This window comes from Miniopterus schreibersii (genome assembly GCF_964146895.1).
Source record: "Miniopterus schreibersii genome assembly, chromosome: 20".
Classification (NCBI taxonomy): domain Eukaryota; kingdom Metazoa; phylum Chordata; class Mammalia; order Chiroptera; family Miniopteridae; genus Miniopterus; species Miniopterus schreibersii.
Genome location: NC_138122.1, coordinates 11316522 through 11334889, shown reverse-complemented (window position 1 = coordinate 11334889; position 18368 = coordinate 11316522). Strand labels below are relative to the sequence as shown.

At 55.5% G+C, this 18368-nt stretch overlaps 1 protein-coding gene across 3 annotated transcripts in view; it reads left to right on the top strand.

Moving 5' to 3' along the window:
- PKNOX2 (PBX/knotted 1 homeobox 2) overlaps nt 1-16782 on the top strand; it is a 257258-nt gene extending 240476 nt beyond the window's left edge. For all 3 annotated transcript variants that reach the window (XM_081123538.1, XM_081123539.1, XM_081123537.1), the window contains 3 exons: nt 12457-12533; nt 13436-13614; nt 14554-16782. In XM_081123538.1, the coding sequence (XP_080979664.1) occupies nt 12457-12533; nt 13436-13614; nt 14554-14777 (480 nt within the window). In that variant the 3' untranslated portion in view covers nt 14778-16782. The remainder of the gene's footprint in view (nt 1-12456; nt 12534-13435; nt 13615-14553) is intronic.
- Nucleotides 16783-18368: the final 1586 nt, after the last annotated feature.

Below are 18368 nucleotides of genomic sequence, written 5' to 3'. Positions count from 1 at the left end.
AGTGAACAGAACCATCCCGCGAACAGAGTGAGATTCTTGGGGCTGGGCTTCCTGGCCCAGAGCCCCCCTCCCCGGGCAGCATGCTCGCCCTGCCCTGCTCTTCTGGTTCCCAGAGTCCCCGCCGCTGGGGAAGCAGAGGGGCACTCTGGAGGGGCAGCCAGGCTGAAATCCCGGCTACCTCGCGTATCTAGCTCAGCTGTGAGGCAGAGAAAATGCTTTCATGAGCCTGGTGGCTGCTTTCGTGAAACGGAGACAAAGCCTTAGGTTTAAATGTGGTGTTTGCAAAGTGCCCACTACGCACACCAACAAGATGGAGCTATGTTTGCAGGGTTCATTGCAATAGCAGCCTTCAGTTGAACTACTGTCAGGAACTACTCCAATGACTTCAGTCCCCTAGCGCCATCCAAGAGCTGTCACAATAAATACAGGCGAGTGACTGACCGGGCCGTGTGTGTGTGTGTGTGTGTGTGTGTGTGTGTCCAGGGTGCAGAGGTAGATTCTGTGAGCAGCCTGGAAGCTTGGCCTGACCTGGCAGGACATAGATATACAGACACAAGACAAACACTCAGCTCAGGACTGTAACTATAGACATAACTAGGTCCGTGAAGTGTGGGAAGAGCCAGGATTAAGGAAACTCTTTCTTGATCAAATGGATTATGGGACTTAATCCATCAGTCAATGCACAGTCCTTCATTTGAAATGGGAGGGCCTCTGAGAGTCATGAGCCTAAGCCTGGGCAGTGGCTCTCAGATTTGGAGTCTTAGGGACCCTGCCTGGGAACTACTATGTACCCTGTGGGCAGGAAGGACTGCTCTGGGGTGCTCACTGTGGGGCCAGAGCTCTGCATCTCCCCACCCCACTCTAGGGACTTGGGGCCACCAGACATTTGCTGAAGGAATACATTTGAAAACAACCCCAGGGAACACACAGTAACCTATTTGGAGAGATGGGGCTGGAAAGCTGCGGGTTAAGGTGCAGAAAAGTTGGAGTGACGCCGAGAGCCGAGTGATGAAGCCTAGGAACCCTCTCTCTCGCCCCTTCCTGCTGACCTCCTCTTTAGCTCGGGGTCTTTTCTTTCCCCTTCGCAGCCACTTCCAGACAGACTTGGGATGGCAGAGGAAGGTCAAGGCGGAAAGGAGAGAGGGTGCTCTGAGCACAAAGCAAAAGGCAAAGAGGGACCCAGGTGGGCTCCATGCAAGGGACCTGGGACAGTGGGAAGGCTTGTTGAAAAGCCTGAGTAAAATTTTGTGCCCGCACCCTCCCACCCCTGGCCCCTCTCCAGCTCAGAGTGCACACCGCGCGGTGCTATTAATAAAGCACTTAACCCTGGCAAAGTCCTCCCCAGTTAATGCCTTCCTCGCAGCAGCATCGGGAGAGGACAAGGGAGTGACCCCTGGGCCTTTGAAGTCAGGACTGTTGGAGGAGGGGAGAAATCCAGGCTGGCGACACGGGAGAACACAGCTGTCCTGTGCAGGCCAAGGCTGGCCCGTGATCAGCCTGGCTACCAAGACGCAGGTGGGCACCCACCCCAACCCCACCTCAGGAAAGAGGCTGTAACGGCTCTTGGGAGCCGGGCACAGTGGAAACGACAGGCTACGAAGCCAAGCAAATGGGTATGAACTGAGGCCTTCCCACTGAACCTGCCTTCACGCAGAGTCTATTTCTTTGAAAAAGGAAGACAATACCCCTTTCTATGATTATGAAAATTAAGTGAGATAACAGATGTCAGCGTGCCGTGCCTGATGCCCAGTCGCACTTAAGAAATGTTAGTTCTCCTTAAACTTTCTAGAACAGTGGAACAAGAGCAAGTTTTTGAGGCTAAATTTGTGCGAATCAATCAGGGGTGGGTGGCTGATCTGCACCCTGATCTGTAACACCTGCTGGTTTCACCATCGTCCGACCCTTAGCCTGGCCAATAGCGCTGCCCACTTGTTCTGCGTGGATGCGTGTGTCAGACCTGCATGTTCTCCGTCTCTGACTCGGTTGTAAATTGCTCAAGAACAGGGAGCGTACATTACCCTCTTCTGTGGGTCCTAAAGCCCTGATTCCCAAAGTGTCCTGTACAGCAGGGCGTTAGGGCGCTGCTCCCAAGGAAGGTTTGGGGAAATCTGCGCTATACAAAGTAAGCTTATTTCTTTGTTCTTAGTCTACTAAGGGGCACTGTGCGCTTGCAAGACAGGGTATGGCCTGACGCTTTCCCCAAACACATCTGGCCACTCCAGGTCTCTTGTTTTCCCTGTCGCTTTGGAGAGCAACCCTGAGGCTGTAGTTCTGGGGAAATACAACTCTGCAGTGACACTGTGTTGGGCGGATAGTAGCTGCTCGGTTTTAGGAAAGAGGGTGGAAAAGGTACGAAAAGGGCAAAAATCAATATACAGATGACCTCATATCCAGCGCAGTGGGGACAGCAAATATGTTGGTTGGTTAATTGGGAAAACTGGCTCAAGAAAGGAACAACCATTAAGAAGACACATTTTACTTTAGTTTAAAAGAGATGCATATAGTTATTTGCTAATCTTTTGATATGGGGCCAAGATCTTTTTCTGATTAAAGTTTGTCATTTTACTTGCACGAACCTCTCCTATAATATAACATCTATAAATTCCATCTCTATTTAAAATGGAATAAGAATTTTGACATTTGGGAAGTAGTCTGGCTGCCGGATCTTCCTAGAGTTTTCTTGTGTATTCCAGTCTCTTAACATCTGGCTCCCTGCACCTTACTGTATGGTATTTTTAAGCAAATTTGAGTCGAGTCTTTCCAGAACATTCCACTTAGGTTTTTTTTGTTGTGTATGTGGTTTCTTTAGTAACAATAACTCTTTCTTTTTGCACTCATGTCTCACTGGTTTGCAGAATAGTTGATTACATTACACGATTACACTAGCACATATAATGGCCATAAACCAATTTGATACAAACGCTGCTGACTTCATGATAAGCGGATAAATTAGCTAATGAACATCCTGCAAAGTAGCCTATTGATCTCGAGCATTCGGGACAATGTGGACAGCAGTTCTAATGGTTGACAGAAGACATGGGGAGCACCGTACTATCTGCAAACCTGGCATACAGAGATTGGGCCTTAGAACTTTTACAGTAAATGCCGGTTTTCCTGTTGTCTCTTGGGCAGAAGTCAGTATCCTTTGATCCCTTTTGTCCTGTGTCCGAGGCTTCTTGTCACAGCCACTGTTCCATGGCATTAGCAGCTAAGAAATGTATTCAGGTGATAGAACACTCCTGGGATGGAGACTAAACCCTGAGCCTTTTGCTGTTAGGCTGCAGTGAGAGTGGATCGACAGGATTCTGAGCCCATCCGTGTCCTAGGGGCTCTGACACATCCCCAGCTACCCTCAGCCACAGCAGCAGAGCCCCACATGCTGGGCTCCCCCCTCTAGGGAAAAGGGGGCTGCTGCATGAGGTACAGCAGGTGTCCTGCGTGTGGGCTCCTGGCCACGGAGGCGTGAGGAGGTGAAATCCAGCCAGCTGCATTCAGTCACTCAGGGCATGTGCTTCGAGTGCTGTGCCACCTTCACCAGGCCTCACATTGCATTAAGTCCTAAGGGAATTATACATTTATCTCCATCAGAGACCCACTTACAGCATCCATCTGTCCAGCTGACAGACACAGCGAGGTCTCAGGAAGAGTGCAGCCGACGGACAGGACCTGGTACTTGGAGGCAGGATCTGGGTGTCGGTGTCACCGCCCCCTCTGCCTGGCCAGGGGACCTGGGCCTCAGACTCCTCTGCTGTAAAACGGGGATCACAACCTCCAGCTCATAGCCTTGTTGTGAAGGTAGAATAAGATGGTGTGAAAGCACTCGGTCCGGATACCAGCACAGCTCTTGCTGCCGATGCCTCCAGTCTCACTCTGGGCTGCCCATCGTCTGCCCTGCTATAGAAAATGCTGAGAGAAATCCTGACACTTCTAGAGAATCTGTGAAGGGAACAAGTACGAAAACCTTGAAAAGCAAGAAAATGGCAGAATATCTGCCATTCTGTTGCAGAATATCTCGTCTGCTCCTTTTTCCTTTAACTTTGTCATGCTATCTAAAATTTCACTCATCTGTTTAAAATTATTCAATCTCTGTCAAAAGCAGATGCCTCAGGGAGTCTAGGAGGCCATCATTCATTCACAGCTTAGTATAAATTAGCCCAAAGCTTGCTTTTCTACTCCCACCCAACTAAGATCAGCTTTGTGGAAGCAGTGCCAGGACTAGTTAGTGGTGGAAGGTGAAGACTAAAACATTTTTTAAAAAAATATATCTTTATTGATTTCAGAGAGAGGGAGAGAGATAGAAACATCAATGATGAGAGAGTCATTGATCAGCTGCCTCCTGCACTCCCCAGACTGGGGATCGAGCCCGCAACCCCAGCATGTGCCCTGACTGGGAATTGAACCACAATCTCCTGGATCCTAGGCCAACGCTCAACCACTGAACCACACCTGGCTGGGCAAAACATTTTTTAACACAGCATTTTGAGAAGGGAAGCCAGAGTTGGGTGCCAGAGGAATGATTTCCAGCCATTTGTAACCTCTCCTAGGCCCTTCATGCTTCTGAGAATCTGATGAAAGCTTTATCTACATCGTCACAAACATCATTTCAGGGGATTAGACCCTACAATTCCAGAAGCCAGAGACCTCAGATTCAGGATGCTGACCATAGGAAAACCCAAGGGCCCTGTGAGAAGAGGTGCTGAGATGTGTCAACAGGGCCCTAAAAAGGAAGGAGCTGACAAAGTCTGTGCCTCCCCATCTCAGAGTGTCCCCAGGTCTAGCTCCGTCCCCTGAAAGTAGGCGAAGATCCCTTGTTTGTCCTTCCTGAACCCTGTGGTTTATCCACCAGAACACCGGCCTTTAACTAAATGGGCCTTTGAGGGTAGCCCGGAAAATAGCTGTTTTTAAAATAGTGTGTTTTTGTGGGGAAATGTGATCCAAGTTCCAAATAACCTATCTGTACACTGACACCTAAGTTCCAAGTATGGGACATGATTTCAGCACTCAGGGGCCAATCATTTAATTGGGGGGATAAGTTATACACGTAAACCTTGAGTGATGAACCCATGATGTAATCAAGGGCAATTATACAAACACACGTGCTCAAAGGTTGGAGAACGGAGGAATCAAGAGAGGTGAGAGGAGTCTGGCCACCTGTGCTGGTCAGACACGTCCAGAATAGTGTGTCCAGGGCTGCGCGTCAGATTTCAAAAGGTCCTCTGACAAGTTGTGCCCAGAGAAGGGCAGCCAGGACGGGGAAACGTCTGCTCAGATGGCTCTAAGAGGAAGCATGTCATATGATGAGTGCAGGGTGCCAGGGATGTTGGGCCTGTGGAAGAGATTGGTTGGTGTAGGGCGGCATGTGGCGTAGGGCTCTGGAGGCAGACAGTCCTGGGATTGAACACAGCTCCATTTTTTATTTGCTATATGACCTTGAATGTGCCAATTAATTTCTCTGATGTTAATTTCCTCTCCATAAAATGAAGACGATCAGTATTGTTAAAAAGCACAGTGCCTGACGGATGCTCTAGCGCAGAGGTGGGGTGAGTGTGGTTAAAGATACAGGGGTGGGAATCGGGCTCTGCCACTTACCACTTGTGTAACCTGGGGCCAGTTCTTAATGCCCCTGGGCTCAGTTGTTTCACGCGTAAAGTGGGAATAATAAATCCTGTTTCACAGGTGCCTGGAGAATTCAATGAGAATACATGTCCCGTACTTTCACAGAGTACTCTGTGAATTCTGAAGTATTCAGAAACTCTAGGCACCTGGCGAGTGGCAGAAACGCTCCTTAGGAGGTGAGAGGCAGAGCTGAAGACGGCGGCGAGAGGTCGGAGGGTCTGTGCCCTCTGGCTGGATGAGCAGGGAGGTGGCTTGAGTTCAGCAGAAGCTCACGCGCCTGCACCGAGTGACCGCAGCACAGGGCCCAGCCTCCCGCCTTTGTCGGGAGGGCACACACAGAACACGTCAGCCGACCGACGCGGCCGGACATCCGCCAGGGACTCTCGCTGCCCCGACTCCCCCGCGCCACCCCTGGGCTGGGGATGACGCCACCTCTGCCCACCCCTAACTTATTCCCGGAGCATTGCTGGGAGCTCTGGTGTGAGGTGCTCCTGCCCTGGGGAGGGGCTGGCCTCGGGGGGCCTCTAGGACTTGGTGCAAGGTGGAGACACTAGTTGCCAGGGTTTGGTGGAGGAGCTGGGATGGGGGCTGAGCCTGGAAGGGTGGCTAGGATTTAGGATTGGGGCGGGGGGGGGAGAAGGAGGAATCATTTGGATTCGAATTACTCCTGACAGATCATCAGTGTCCCTGCCTGGCCTGTAGTTCCTTCTGACCAAAGGGACTGACCCATCCTCCTTGTGAGATGACGTCTTGTCCCCGGACTCTCATCCTTGCGCCGGGGAACGGCGAGGCGCCTCGGCACCGGCTGTGGCGGTTCCCTCCCTGTGCAGCTCGGGCGCCTGCACCTGTGGAGCGCTGGTGAGGCGCAGGGGAGGCGGACGTCGGGCAGCTGTGCTCCTGCTGCACTTAGCTTTCTGGGCTAGAGGAACTCCAGGTCTTGGATTTCTCCTGGGACATGTCGGGATGTAGGGAGAACAGACCCCGAAGCTGCCCTCCCTCTCCCCTGGTCCGATGGAGTGTAGACATGCCCTAGGGCAGCTGCAGTCCCAGGGTACGCGCCAGCCCGGCCACTTTCACAGCAGTGAGTCCCAGGGAAGGAGGCAAGGTCGGGGTCTCCATCCAAGACCAGGCTGGGCTGACAGAGGCCCGTCGGCCACAGGGTTGGATGGAGCCGAGCTAAGGGAGGGGCGTGGGAGACCTGTGGCTTGCAGGAGCCCAAGAACATTCCGTAGGCACCTGCACCTCAGAGATGCCACCCGAAAAATGGCCAGGGGAGATTTCCAACCTCGCAGCACCCCCGGAGAAGCCTGAGACCCAGGTTAGGAGGAAACGCCCCCATATGCACAGAGGGGCTGGAGCATCCCAGCGATCAGGATGTGAAGCCATTTGTAGGAAGGAGTCCACTCGGTCACGCGCAGGAGGGGCTGCTCGGGCCCTTGGCGCCTGTCAGGAAACTACCCGTGGCTTTTACAGAGTCCAAGCCACGCGCACCGAGCAGCAGGCTTATTTTCTTTGTCATTTATTTAACAAACACCCATAGAGTGTGCCAGACACCGTTCTAAGCACCTTCCAAATATTCACTCGTTTCATCTCTATTACAGCCTTGAGGTATGTCGACTTCTTTCCCCATTTTACGGAATAGGAACCAGTAAGGAGCCGAAGGTCTCAAGCTGGTGAGAGACCAGGATCCAAAGCTGGCAGGCCGGCCCCAGAGTCCGTAGTCTCACCTGCTTCTCGAGAGCGAGGGATGAGCGTGCCCCTCGGGCTCCCAAGTGCCCTCTGACCCTCCCCCCCGAGCACTCAGGAAGCAACCCAGCAGGGGTAGCACTGCCACCGAGTCAGGCAGCCCGACTCTGGGTGGCATCCCACCCACCCCCACCCCACAGATACTCAGGGAATGGTGACAAGTACCGGTGACCCCTTAGGCCCCAGTGATCGAGTGACATAGCGAACACTTAACACATGCAGGGCATGTTCTTCCCGCTGGTGAGGTGGCAGTGAAAGGGAAGGTGTGACCCCCGTTCTCAAAAACTCACAGTATCTGGTTGGGGTGACAGACCACTAAGCAAATCATCCCCTGGAACCCCTGGGAGGGTGAGTGCTCGGAGCCCTTAGGAGGGGTTTGGGAACGAGCCTGAGGGCTGGGGGGAGGTGAGGAAGATGCCGTCTTGCTGCCGTGTGAGGGGTGGATTGGAACAGAGCCCAGCAGGAGGGAGAATGGCATTGAGATCGCAGGAGGGTGAAGACTGTGGGTTTTCCCGGGGGAAAACTAGACAGCCATGAAAATGAACAGCTACAGTTACACAGAAACACCAAAGCAGTGCACGCTACGCGATTCATTTACAGAGTCCAAAAACCAAACCACACTGTTTAAGGCTGTAACGTGAACACTAAAACAATAAAGAAAAGCAAGGAAGTGATTACCATAAAAACCGGGTTACCTTTGGGGGCAGTGCTTGGGGCAGGATGGAAGGGGGGCTCCTGGATGCTGACAGTACCCTATTTTTTGCCCTGGGTGGTGGTCACATGGGTGTTTGTGATAATAGATGAAGCTGAACATTTTAGTTGTTTGTGCCCTTCTGTGTGTGCACAGTTGTCGGGGGGAAGGTGAGGAAGAGTGAAAAAGGGCCGATGGGAGAACGGAGGCTCCGGGCAAGGGGAAACTCCGTGGGTGACATGCGCGCCTCTCCACTCTAAGGCTGGTTTTTTCCACCTTAGTCTCTCTGAAATCAGGGTGCACCTTGCCATCGATGATGAAACATGGGTTGTTCCGGGGCCCTCGCCATCCTGCCGCCTCCCTCTGGTTGGCCTCGACCCTCCTAGAGCAAGGCCAAGCCATCAGCGCTGGGCCCACTGCAGGCCTCAAACCCCAGCTGGTCAGGAGAAGGGTGTGCTGACCCCTGTGCGGTGCTGGGCACGGCAGGAAGTGGGAAAGGAAAGCTGGTCCCGGCCCTGCTCACTACCAGCGCGGGGCCCATGACACCGGGGGTTCCTCCTTCCCGCGTGGGGTGTCCCTTGCTAACCTGGCCGGCTTCGCGCTTACCGGCATGGGCTAGGAGGTGGGAGGACAATCTCGGGTGGGCTTTCAGTGCCAGAAGTGGCCAGGGACCTATAAACCAGCCCCGGCCCAGCTTCCTTCAGACCCAGGACCCGGGCAAACCCATCCTTCCAACTGAAAGATGCCGCCCGCCAGCTTCAGTAGCGCCCAGGTGAGAGTCACGTGATGGGCCTGTGAAGGGAGGTGTCAGAGAGAGGTGGGAACAGTCTAGGTTAGATTTCCGAGGGCTTTCCTGATGGCAACCATGGTGCCATCAAGTGCCTACTCTATATAATTCCCTCCCCTGGAGACTGAATATCCAATGACCTGACAATGTCTGCGAGACATGACTACACTGTACAGGGAGAGCCAGTGGAGCGAGCAGCTTCACCTGCCTGTCTCGTCGCACCGTCCCTGAAGTCCCGGAGACAGGCTCCCTTTGTTGTTTGCAGTTTACACCCAGGAAACTAAGGATGGAAGACCTAAAACAGCCAGGCGCCAAGGTCACACAGCTGCTAAGGGGTGGGTGCAGGACTGACCTCCAGAGGTCATGTGAGGCTCCACACTGGCCCTGAGAGGGGCCTGTCGTTTTCTAGCTTGTCTGTACCTCTTTTCAAGGAGGATTACCTACTTCCAGAGCACTGAGGCCTGTGCCCTTCCCTCCGACTGCAGAGGGGTTTCTCCAGATAGATCAGAGCAGCTACCACGGCTCGGTGGCTTCCCACGGTCTCACTTGATTCCTCCTCCTGTCCTTGGCCCCGAGTCATTCCAATTGTGCTAAAAGTAGCATTGACCAAATCAAGGTCTGTTCAGGAGCCAGGCTATTTTGATTGTGTCCTCAAGAATCATCTGGTCCGAGGCGTGTAGGAGCTGGACTGCTCCCATGAGCACTCAGATGTGGCGCCAGGAATGTCCTGGCTCACACACCTGTCCCCCAAGCTGGACCAGCTGCTGCCCCCCGCCCCACGGCCTCCAGCACGTGCCTCCTGAGATACTGGCTCCCGGAGGGATGGGCGGTGGGGCCTGCCCCCCGGGAGGATTGGGGTTAATATCTTATCCACAGAGAACAACCAGCCGGCTTCTGCGCCTCTCTTCTTTTCCCCCTCCGTGTCACGGGAGCGTGTCAGTGACAGGAGCGTGGATTTATGACACCCACTCAGCACGGAGGCCCACACCAAAAGCCTCCTTAGGGACAGCAAACACTGCCCTTCTGTGGGAGGCTGGAAGATTTCCTCCTCCAGGAGTCCTTAGTGGGGAAAGAGATTTGCATCTGACTGGCTTAAATACAAGTCCTGGTGCAGGGCTTCTGCCCAGAAGGCCTGTCCTGCCTTCACTAGGACGGGACGGTCATTCTTCAAGGTCCCCACGAGGTCCAGTTCCGTGGGGACTCCTCCCTGACCAGTCCAGCCCACCCTTCTCTTGCTGCCAAGTGGACTCACACACTGTCCTTTGATGGGGGCCTTCCCTTTTGCCCAGAGCCCTCCCCTCTCAGCTCTGAGCTCTTGGCGCCCAGGTGCCTTTCACTAGGAACACCCAGGCTGCCGCGGCTCCCCAGCGCGTCTAGGGTGGTGAACCAGCGTGGTTGGCAAGGCCGGCTTTGCTCTGCTAAGGAAATAAGTCGCCCATCTTTTGGGGGTTGGTTCACTCATCTGTTCAATATTTGGACATTGAACATCGCTCTGGACACTAGAGACACAACATCTAATAAGACTGTGTCCCTGCCTGGGATCAACTCCCGGGATAGTGGGGAGACATCTCTTGTCACATAGTGGACTAAATGCAATTATTCATGTGCATTAGAGACTAGCTTTGCCCCACAGAGGATTTGATCTGTGACAGGTCTTCGCTCTCGCAGGAAGAATGGGGAAAAGAGCATCCAGCAAAGGGAACAGCATGTGCAAAGGCATGGAGGCATGAAAGGGCCTAGTGGGTCCCAAGAAAGCTAAAAGGTTTCGCGGTATTCTCAGGCTGGCTGGCCATGGACAGGAAGGCAGCCTTGCTCCTTGGTGCGGGGAAGGGAACTCCATGGAGCAGGAAGGCACTACCCCTTCCCCAGAAGGTGTCAGGACTCACAGAGCCCCTGCTCCTCTGCCTCCCGGGGCTGCAAGATCTCTTCCCAGCCTCCCTGCCTCCTCCCAATCGGATGAGAGTGGCTCCTTGACACCGATGTGCTTTCCTTCTGGTTAGAATCTTAATATTGTCTGAATCACAAGTCCTGCTGCCCTGGCATGGCCGTCGGGGTCAGAGGTGTGAATTAAACAACACAGGACTCTGATTACTCCAGTCAGGGGTGCCAAGGCCAGCAGAGCAGGTTGCTTCCCTTGTCACCAATAATGAGGGTGCTCCCAAGGCTGCTGATCTCAAACTCTTTCCTTAGAGAGCTTTGAACACCTTGGTGACATCACCCAATGATAATAGCATGAAGAGCCACCTCTTACTGAGCACTTTGCAAGTATAATTTCATTTAATCATTAGGTGCCTTTGTAAGGGACATGCCTGGGATCTCACAGCTAGTCAGGATGGAACTGGAATTTGAGTCCCAGTCCTTGGGACTTTACAATGACCAAAACCACCTTAACGCCACCTCGACCTTCAGGACCCATCCTGGCCTGAGGATGCTGGACGGCTTAGCCCTGTGCCCTGGGAGCCCCCAAATCTCCACTGGCTTTCAGGGCAAGGCTCTGGCCCATTCAGACACTCTCAGCACCTTTACTGCATGCCTACTGGGTGCCAGGTGCTGTGCTGAGGCCTGAAAAGACACAACAGACCCAGTTATCACGGGGCTCTCCCCCCAGGGAGCTGGAAGACCCCCTTTCCACTTCTGGTCAAAACTTTCCCATTGTTCAGCCTTCCCTGCCCTCTGGCCTACACCGCCTCTCCCCAAACCACGGCTCCTGGCGCTTTGTTTCTGCTGTCATTGGGTGTCGTTTGCATGTGGGAGATGACTCACTAAGACGTGGTCTCTGCCACAGTCAAGAGAGACACACTTGTCATCAGCGCATGGACGGAAGTGCTCTGAGATGGCAGCAGACACCTGCCCCCCCTCCTCACTCACCCCCGCCAAGCCACTGACTCGACCTTGTATTGTGGCATCGTGAGCTCATGGGAGGAAAACCAAACGCAAAGCAGAAGATTTGGGTTCCAAGCTGGTGCCACAACATAGGGGACACAGGAGAAGCCATTCAGTTCTTCGTCTGTAGTGTGGGGGGACAACCCCTAGCTGGCCTGTCTTACACAGTTTGCGTGATATGCTTTAGTAAATGAAAGTGCATGAAAACATTTTATAGGTTATAAAGTATTATACAGGTAGTAATTACCATTCTGTTTATCTCCTGTTTCCTAGGATGCCCAGCATAAATCTGGGCACACAGTAGGTGTACAGTAAATATCAGTTAATTTAAATTGAACTGATTCATTCGCCTCCTTTACCACCTTCTGAGAGTCCTGTGGGCTCTCGATGCCATTGTGAGTCCAGTCCTCACACTAGCAATGCCTGCCCTGCCACGGGGGGCGGGGGGCGGGGGGTGGGGGGGCCAAGGGAGCAGGTGTAAAGTGCCTCGGAGGCTGTCACGGGGGCCTGAGTTGCGGGCCAGTGACCCCTGATTGCGGAGCCCAAGGCATGGGGCAGCCGCTCTCCAAGCCGCAGGCCCGTTCCTTTGGGGGAATAAACATCACCCCTCCCCGGTTTGGGCTTCCGAACCCCGGGGGCTGCCTCGCCGGAGACAGTGCCTGGGACGTGCGCGTGGTCCCTGGGGGCCAGGCCACCGCCCGCCGCCCCCCTCAGCCCTCGCCTCTCCTTCCAGCACCCCTACCCCACGGAGGATGAGAAGAGGCAGATCGCGGCCCAGACAAACCTCACCCTCTTGCAAGTCAACAACTGGTGAGTTAGCATCGTCCACCCAGAGGCTCTCAGATGCGGGGCCACGTGCCTGGCAGGGGACGCACCGCATGGAGAAGAGACTAGAATGCCCAGTCCTGCCTCAGCGCCAGCCCCCGCTGGGCTGGCAGCAGAAAGCCAGAATCGGCACAGGCCCCTGTGGCCTCATTCGCAGCTTCCTAGCGCCCTCTGCTGGGAAACTGTGCCAGGAGCATCACTGGATAGAAAACCCAGCCCCGCCTGCACTGCAGGCGCACACAAGGCCCGCATCCAAGGACTGGAGGGGCCACCAGAGCTCACCTGGCCCGCCCCCACCTATGTGAACTTAACGCAAACTAAGACATCCTGCAAAGGTAGGAGTGGGGAGCAGGAGGAAGAGTCGGCTGTCCTGACCGCACAGGGACCTCAGTTTCCCCTTCTCTGGGTCTGGCGGGGCTGTCACAGAGACCCCAGAGAGGTCTGCCTGGATGCGCGTGCACCCGGACTTGGGCTCGCTGATCGGAGCCTCAGCCCTCTGGAGAGAAGTCAGAGGTTCGTGCCTCTGACTAAGGGGCCCTTCCTTCCTCTAGTCAATCCCGACAGGTCTCCAGCAGGTTTCTGACCCTCCTCATGCATTTGTCCCCGGCTGCTTTGCGGTTGCCAAGCTATTCCATGAGCTCCTCAGTGCCCAGGGCCTTTTCCCCGCTGCGCTTTCACTCCCCAGGTCAGACCCGTCTGTTCCGTACAGTGGACCAGCCGCTGAGTCTGAAAGCAGCCTAGCCCTCTCCGCTCGCACGCGCACGTGTGTGCACGCGCATGAGCACACATGAGCACACATTCACACGCGTGCACACACGTGCACGTGCATGCACACCCTGCCACCCCCCGGGTGTGACTAACCAGGTCCCCGCCTTCACCCCGGGCAGGTTCATCAATGCCCGGAGGCGCATCCTGCAGCCCATGCTTGATGCCAGCAACCCAGACCCTGCCCCTAAAGCCAAGAAGATCAAGTCCCAGCACCGACCCACCCAAAGATTCTGGCCCAACTCCATTGCTGCGGGGGTGCTGCAGCAGCAGGGTGGCGCCCCGGGGACAAACCCCGACGGTAAGAATGGGGCTGAGTATACTCTAGGCTGGGGTTGGGGGAGGTGGCCCCCCGAACTGCTTCCGAACAGCTGTGCAAGGATCCAAGGGCTGAACATCTACTCCCCGAGAGGCAAGGGCTGCTCGGTCACAAAGTCATCCCTCCCCAGGCCGTACTGAAGAGGAGTTTTTGCATATATTTTAACAAGCCAAAAGCAATCGCACAAAGACCAGTGGGCGTCAGTGGTCATCCGAGCCCGTGACTGCTCAACAGAGCCCCCTCCTCACTCCCACACCCGCCCTGAGTTCCTTAGGGCCCTTGGTGCCTACACAGCTCCCCAAGAGCCTGTGCCATCTATAAATACCGGACAGGCAGCCGGCCTGCGCTCGGAGGCCAGGAAGAGCTTTGTTTTCCCAGCTTCTCCTCACACCCTTCACATACACTGCTTTAACTGCCGGCTGCCTGGTGCATTATGAATAATTCAGTGAGCCAGACATTTCCCAGCCCGGCACACGAGGACAGCTCTGTGTGGGAGGCGGGGGGAGGTGTGCGTGTGTGCGCACAGGCCTTCGTGTGCACGGGCATTTACGTGGTTGCATGGCCGTTTGTTGTGAGGTATAGTGGAAAACCAGGTTTTGAGCTCGACCAACCTGGGAGATCAAGGCCGTCACCTTGAGCTAATGACTTAACCGTCTGAGACTCAGCTTCCCCCTCTTTAGAAGAGATCATAGCACCTCCCCTACCGCACTGGGAGAAAGTCAGAAGTATTTAACACATGCACATGGAAGACCCTGGTGAGCGGTCGCCAGGAGTGCTGCTGCTGCTGGGGTGGCCTGGGACAAGTCGCGGCCGGGGCTCCGCGCTGGGAACTGTCCAGCTCGCCGCCCACCGCGGGGGCCAGTCCCTCCGACTCGCCGGCCCCAGGCCCCGGGCCTGACCTTTGCCCTCTCCCCTCTCTAGGCTCCATCAGCCTGGACAGCCTGCAGTCCCTGTCCTCAGACAACGCCACCATGGCCATGCAGCAGGCCATGATGGCCGCGCACGACGACTCGCTGGACGGGACGGAGGAAGAGGAGGAGGAGGAGCTGGAGGAGGAAGAGGAGGACCTGGAGGGGGAGGCCGACGAGCTGCCCGCCGCGGCCGTCAGCGACCTGGGCTTGGAACACAGTGACTCCCTGGAGTAGTTGGCGGCCCAGCTGGCACCGATCACCACGCGGGAGAGAGTGTCGCCAGGAGGGCTTTGGGGTGGGGGGGAAGGGGACATGGGCAGGCAGCACCGGGAGGCCGGGCCCAGCTTCCCAAAATCAGTAGCTTGAGGAAACGCAGAGGAGACACCTCCTCCTTCCCAACCGCCAAGCTCCCGTGGCACCCCAGCCCCGCGTCCCCAGAACCGCGGAGGACTCTGTTTGGTGGCACCAGTCAAGCAGCCTGCATGGAAAGGCAGGAGCGAGACCTGGATTCGTCAAATCCCCGAGGACAGATGGCGCCCCAGGCCCCCTGGCTGAAGGACTTGAGTTGTCACGAGCCCCGCGCTGTGAGGCAGATCAGCGCTGTTCTCAGAGGGAGCCTTTGCCGGGGGACGGAGTTAGGAGAAAAGGCAAACGCAAAGGGGGCTCGGGTTCCACCCCCAAAGGCTCTCGGCTCCTTTGAGAGACATTCAGGGGCAGGAGGGAGCCCAAACATTTAGCCAGCGGCTCGAGTGGGAGGGCCTGAGGCATCGCACCTCACAGATCAAGTGAGACCTGGATTCCGTGGGGCTCCAGCTCAATCTTCCGAGGCCCCATCGCTGGGCTCAGGCCACCGTGGACTCGGGAGAGAGAGGGATGGAGCCACCGGAGCCGACTCTCTCCCTCTCTCTCTCCCTCTCCCTCTCCCTCTCTCTCCCGGAAACAAATGGTAAGCTGGTGGGCTCAAACTGTAGGAGATCAAGAGGGGCCCCTTCACCCGGGTTGGCTCCAGGACCCAAGGAGGTGGCAGAACCTGGGCCAGGAGACATATCAAGGTGGCCTTGGGAACGACAGCTATTCCTAGGGGTTCACAGAACTCAGCTCCTATAGCTACAGGACAGCGGTGTCTTCTCCCAGGTGTCCCAGCCCTCAGATGTCCCACGCCCTCCGCAGGCCACCAGGAGGGTGGAGCGAGGTTAGCTTGGAACCCTTGCACCCTCGGCCCCCACACTGGCCCTCCGCTCCCGCTGGCTTCACCGGCCCCAGCCTCTCTTCACTTTATCCTTCCGAGAAGGCAGAAGAAACATTGGGGAGAAGCAGCCAGCGCAGTGAGGAGCCAGGGCTTGGAGAAGGTGCTACTTACCTCCTCCCTTCCATTTCCAAGGGGGGGGGGGGGGCCAGAGAAACGAGCCCAAGAGCCAAGTGGTGCCCCAGCCCGGCCCACCCGCCTCCCTAGGCCACACCCAGCGCTGGAGGAACTGGGCTCGCGCCAGGAGGAGGCTTCCCACCGTCTGCCCTGTACACCCTCCCACCCCAACTCCTAGTCCCCACGACTGACACCCCCTCCCTCCCCCCCTCCCGCCCCAATGGCTGTGAAGACAGGACCGATCACACGTGTGTTTCAATTTAATTCAACGGACTTGCAGTTTCATTTGTAAATTGTGCATTGGCCGTCTCCCTCAGTGGCAGGATGTGAGCGGCCACCTGGCTCAGCTCGAGGGGACCCTCAGGGCCCTCTGGGGACTTCCCCTCCCCCACCTGGTTGGGGTGGAGCAAAAGGGTGGTCGCTTTCCTGAGGTCTCCCCAAAATGAATGTATTTCTCCCCCAAAAGAGCTGATATTTAATGTTTTAATAGGGATTTTTGAGAAACAAATAACCTTATTTATAATCTTGGTGATTGGATCATTTTTTACTCCCTTTTGATGCCACAGGTAGAAGAAAGTGTAGCTTTTTTGGCAACGTGCAGTGGGATAAAATACATTTCCTTTCTGGTTCCTTTTCCTCGTCGACGCACACACACAGACACGCACGCATGCACACACGCAGACACACGCATGCACACATGCGCGCACCCACTCGCCACTCGACAGGCACCCCCCCAGCCCGGGCACCCGCACACACGTGCCCACCTCCTCCCAGCCCCTCCACCTGCCTAATGTTATGCAACCTCCTTCCGATGTATCCACCAAACCAGTACTGAATGTGGCTGAGAAGTTTCCAGTAAATCTTATTACCTGCCGTAGTCCTGCCGCGTGCTTCTCTTTTTCTGTGGTCAGTGGGACCGTGGACGGAATCAGGAGGCCCCAGCATGCCCTTTGCTGAACTGACCGCCCGCATGGGAGGCGGGGGGCAGAGGGCCCCCTGGTCACCTCCGTTTCCCTCCTGCGGGGAGACGGCCAAGCTTGGCGCACTCGGCGCCCCTGCCTGGCTCTAAGCGGGAGTGACACTTCCCGCAGGGGTGGAGAGCTCGGAGCGCGGCCCCCCCGCAGTCCTCCACCTCCCGCAGGAGCCCTTGGCTCTCCCCATGTCCTAGGCCCCGAGGGTTTCACCATTGAAGCTGGTGCCACCACCGCCCCCCAGCCCTCACGTGCCCACCCTGCCCTGTCCGAGAGGAAGCCTTGGCTGCCACGTTCAATCCCGAATCTGTGTCCAGAGGGGAGCCCGCCCTTTGAACCCCAGGGGCAGGAAGAAATTTAGGGGCAGCTCATCTCTAATCTCCCCAGGTGAGAGGCAGGCTTTCTTGTGGCCTTCAGCCCTGAGGTGTCCTTGTCTGGGCACTGTCGCAGGCGCCCAGGCCATCGGCTTAGAGGCAGGAGGGGGAATGCCTTGTTCATGCTCGCACAGGCCGCAGAGTTTGCACTTACCCGTGAACACCGCAGAACCAGGCTGAAGGTGGGGAAGGGACTGGTTACACAGGCAAAGTGGGCCTCCAGCAGCTCTGGTGGCGGTTCCTGGGTCGCCGCTCTTGCTGCACCCACCCACCCGGCACACCTGGAGGGTTGTGCAAACAGCAGGGACCCGCCTCCAGCCAGCGGAGATTGTCTCAACAGCTGAAAAGAGATGATCCCCCAGAACCTCACTTCCCAGAGCCAGGGAGACGGCAACTTTCAAAGAAGTGTTTTCCAGAGAACACACTGTTAAGAGATAAGCTATCAAAGCTATTCCTTGGCCAAATTAGCTTAGGATGAACTGATACTATATTTTGCTAGTGGGATTTCAAAAGGCACATTACGGTAGTAAAGGCTCTGAAAAGTCCTGCAGGAAAGAAACCTGTTCCCCAAATTGATTGCCTTTTTTTTCAAGTAACATCTATTCAATCATGTGAGTGTTCCATAAAACACACTTTGGGGAACGCTATTCTAAGAAATTACAGAGCAGCCTGCCCAGCCTCTCCCGCCCCTTCCGAAGTTTCTCTCCCAACTTCTGCCATCTTTTCCATCGTGTTGCCAACTGAAAAAGGAGTTTCCTAAGTTATTCGAGATGTGGGTGGTTATGTTTTGAGGCGGCAGCAACCTCTCTCTGTGCACGACCCAAATCCCATCCAACCCACGGGGATGTGGCACAATCCTTGTGGGAAAAAGAGATGGGACAATGTGTGTGGGGAGGCGTGGGGGGAAGATTTCCTTTACGCGGAGCTCTGATGCCAGGCCCTGGGAACTCTTCAGACTAACTTCTAGCCCGACACCCATCCCAGGCCTTTCAGGTTTGGAGATTCCCACTCAAGGGAGTTGATGGCCAGAGCTATGCTTCCTCGGCCAAGGAACCCCTCTACTGCCTTGGATATGCCAGGGTGAGGGCAATGACACTGTCACCTGGCAGCCTGCTCG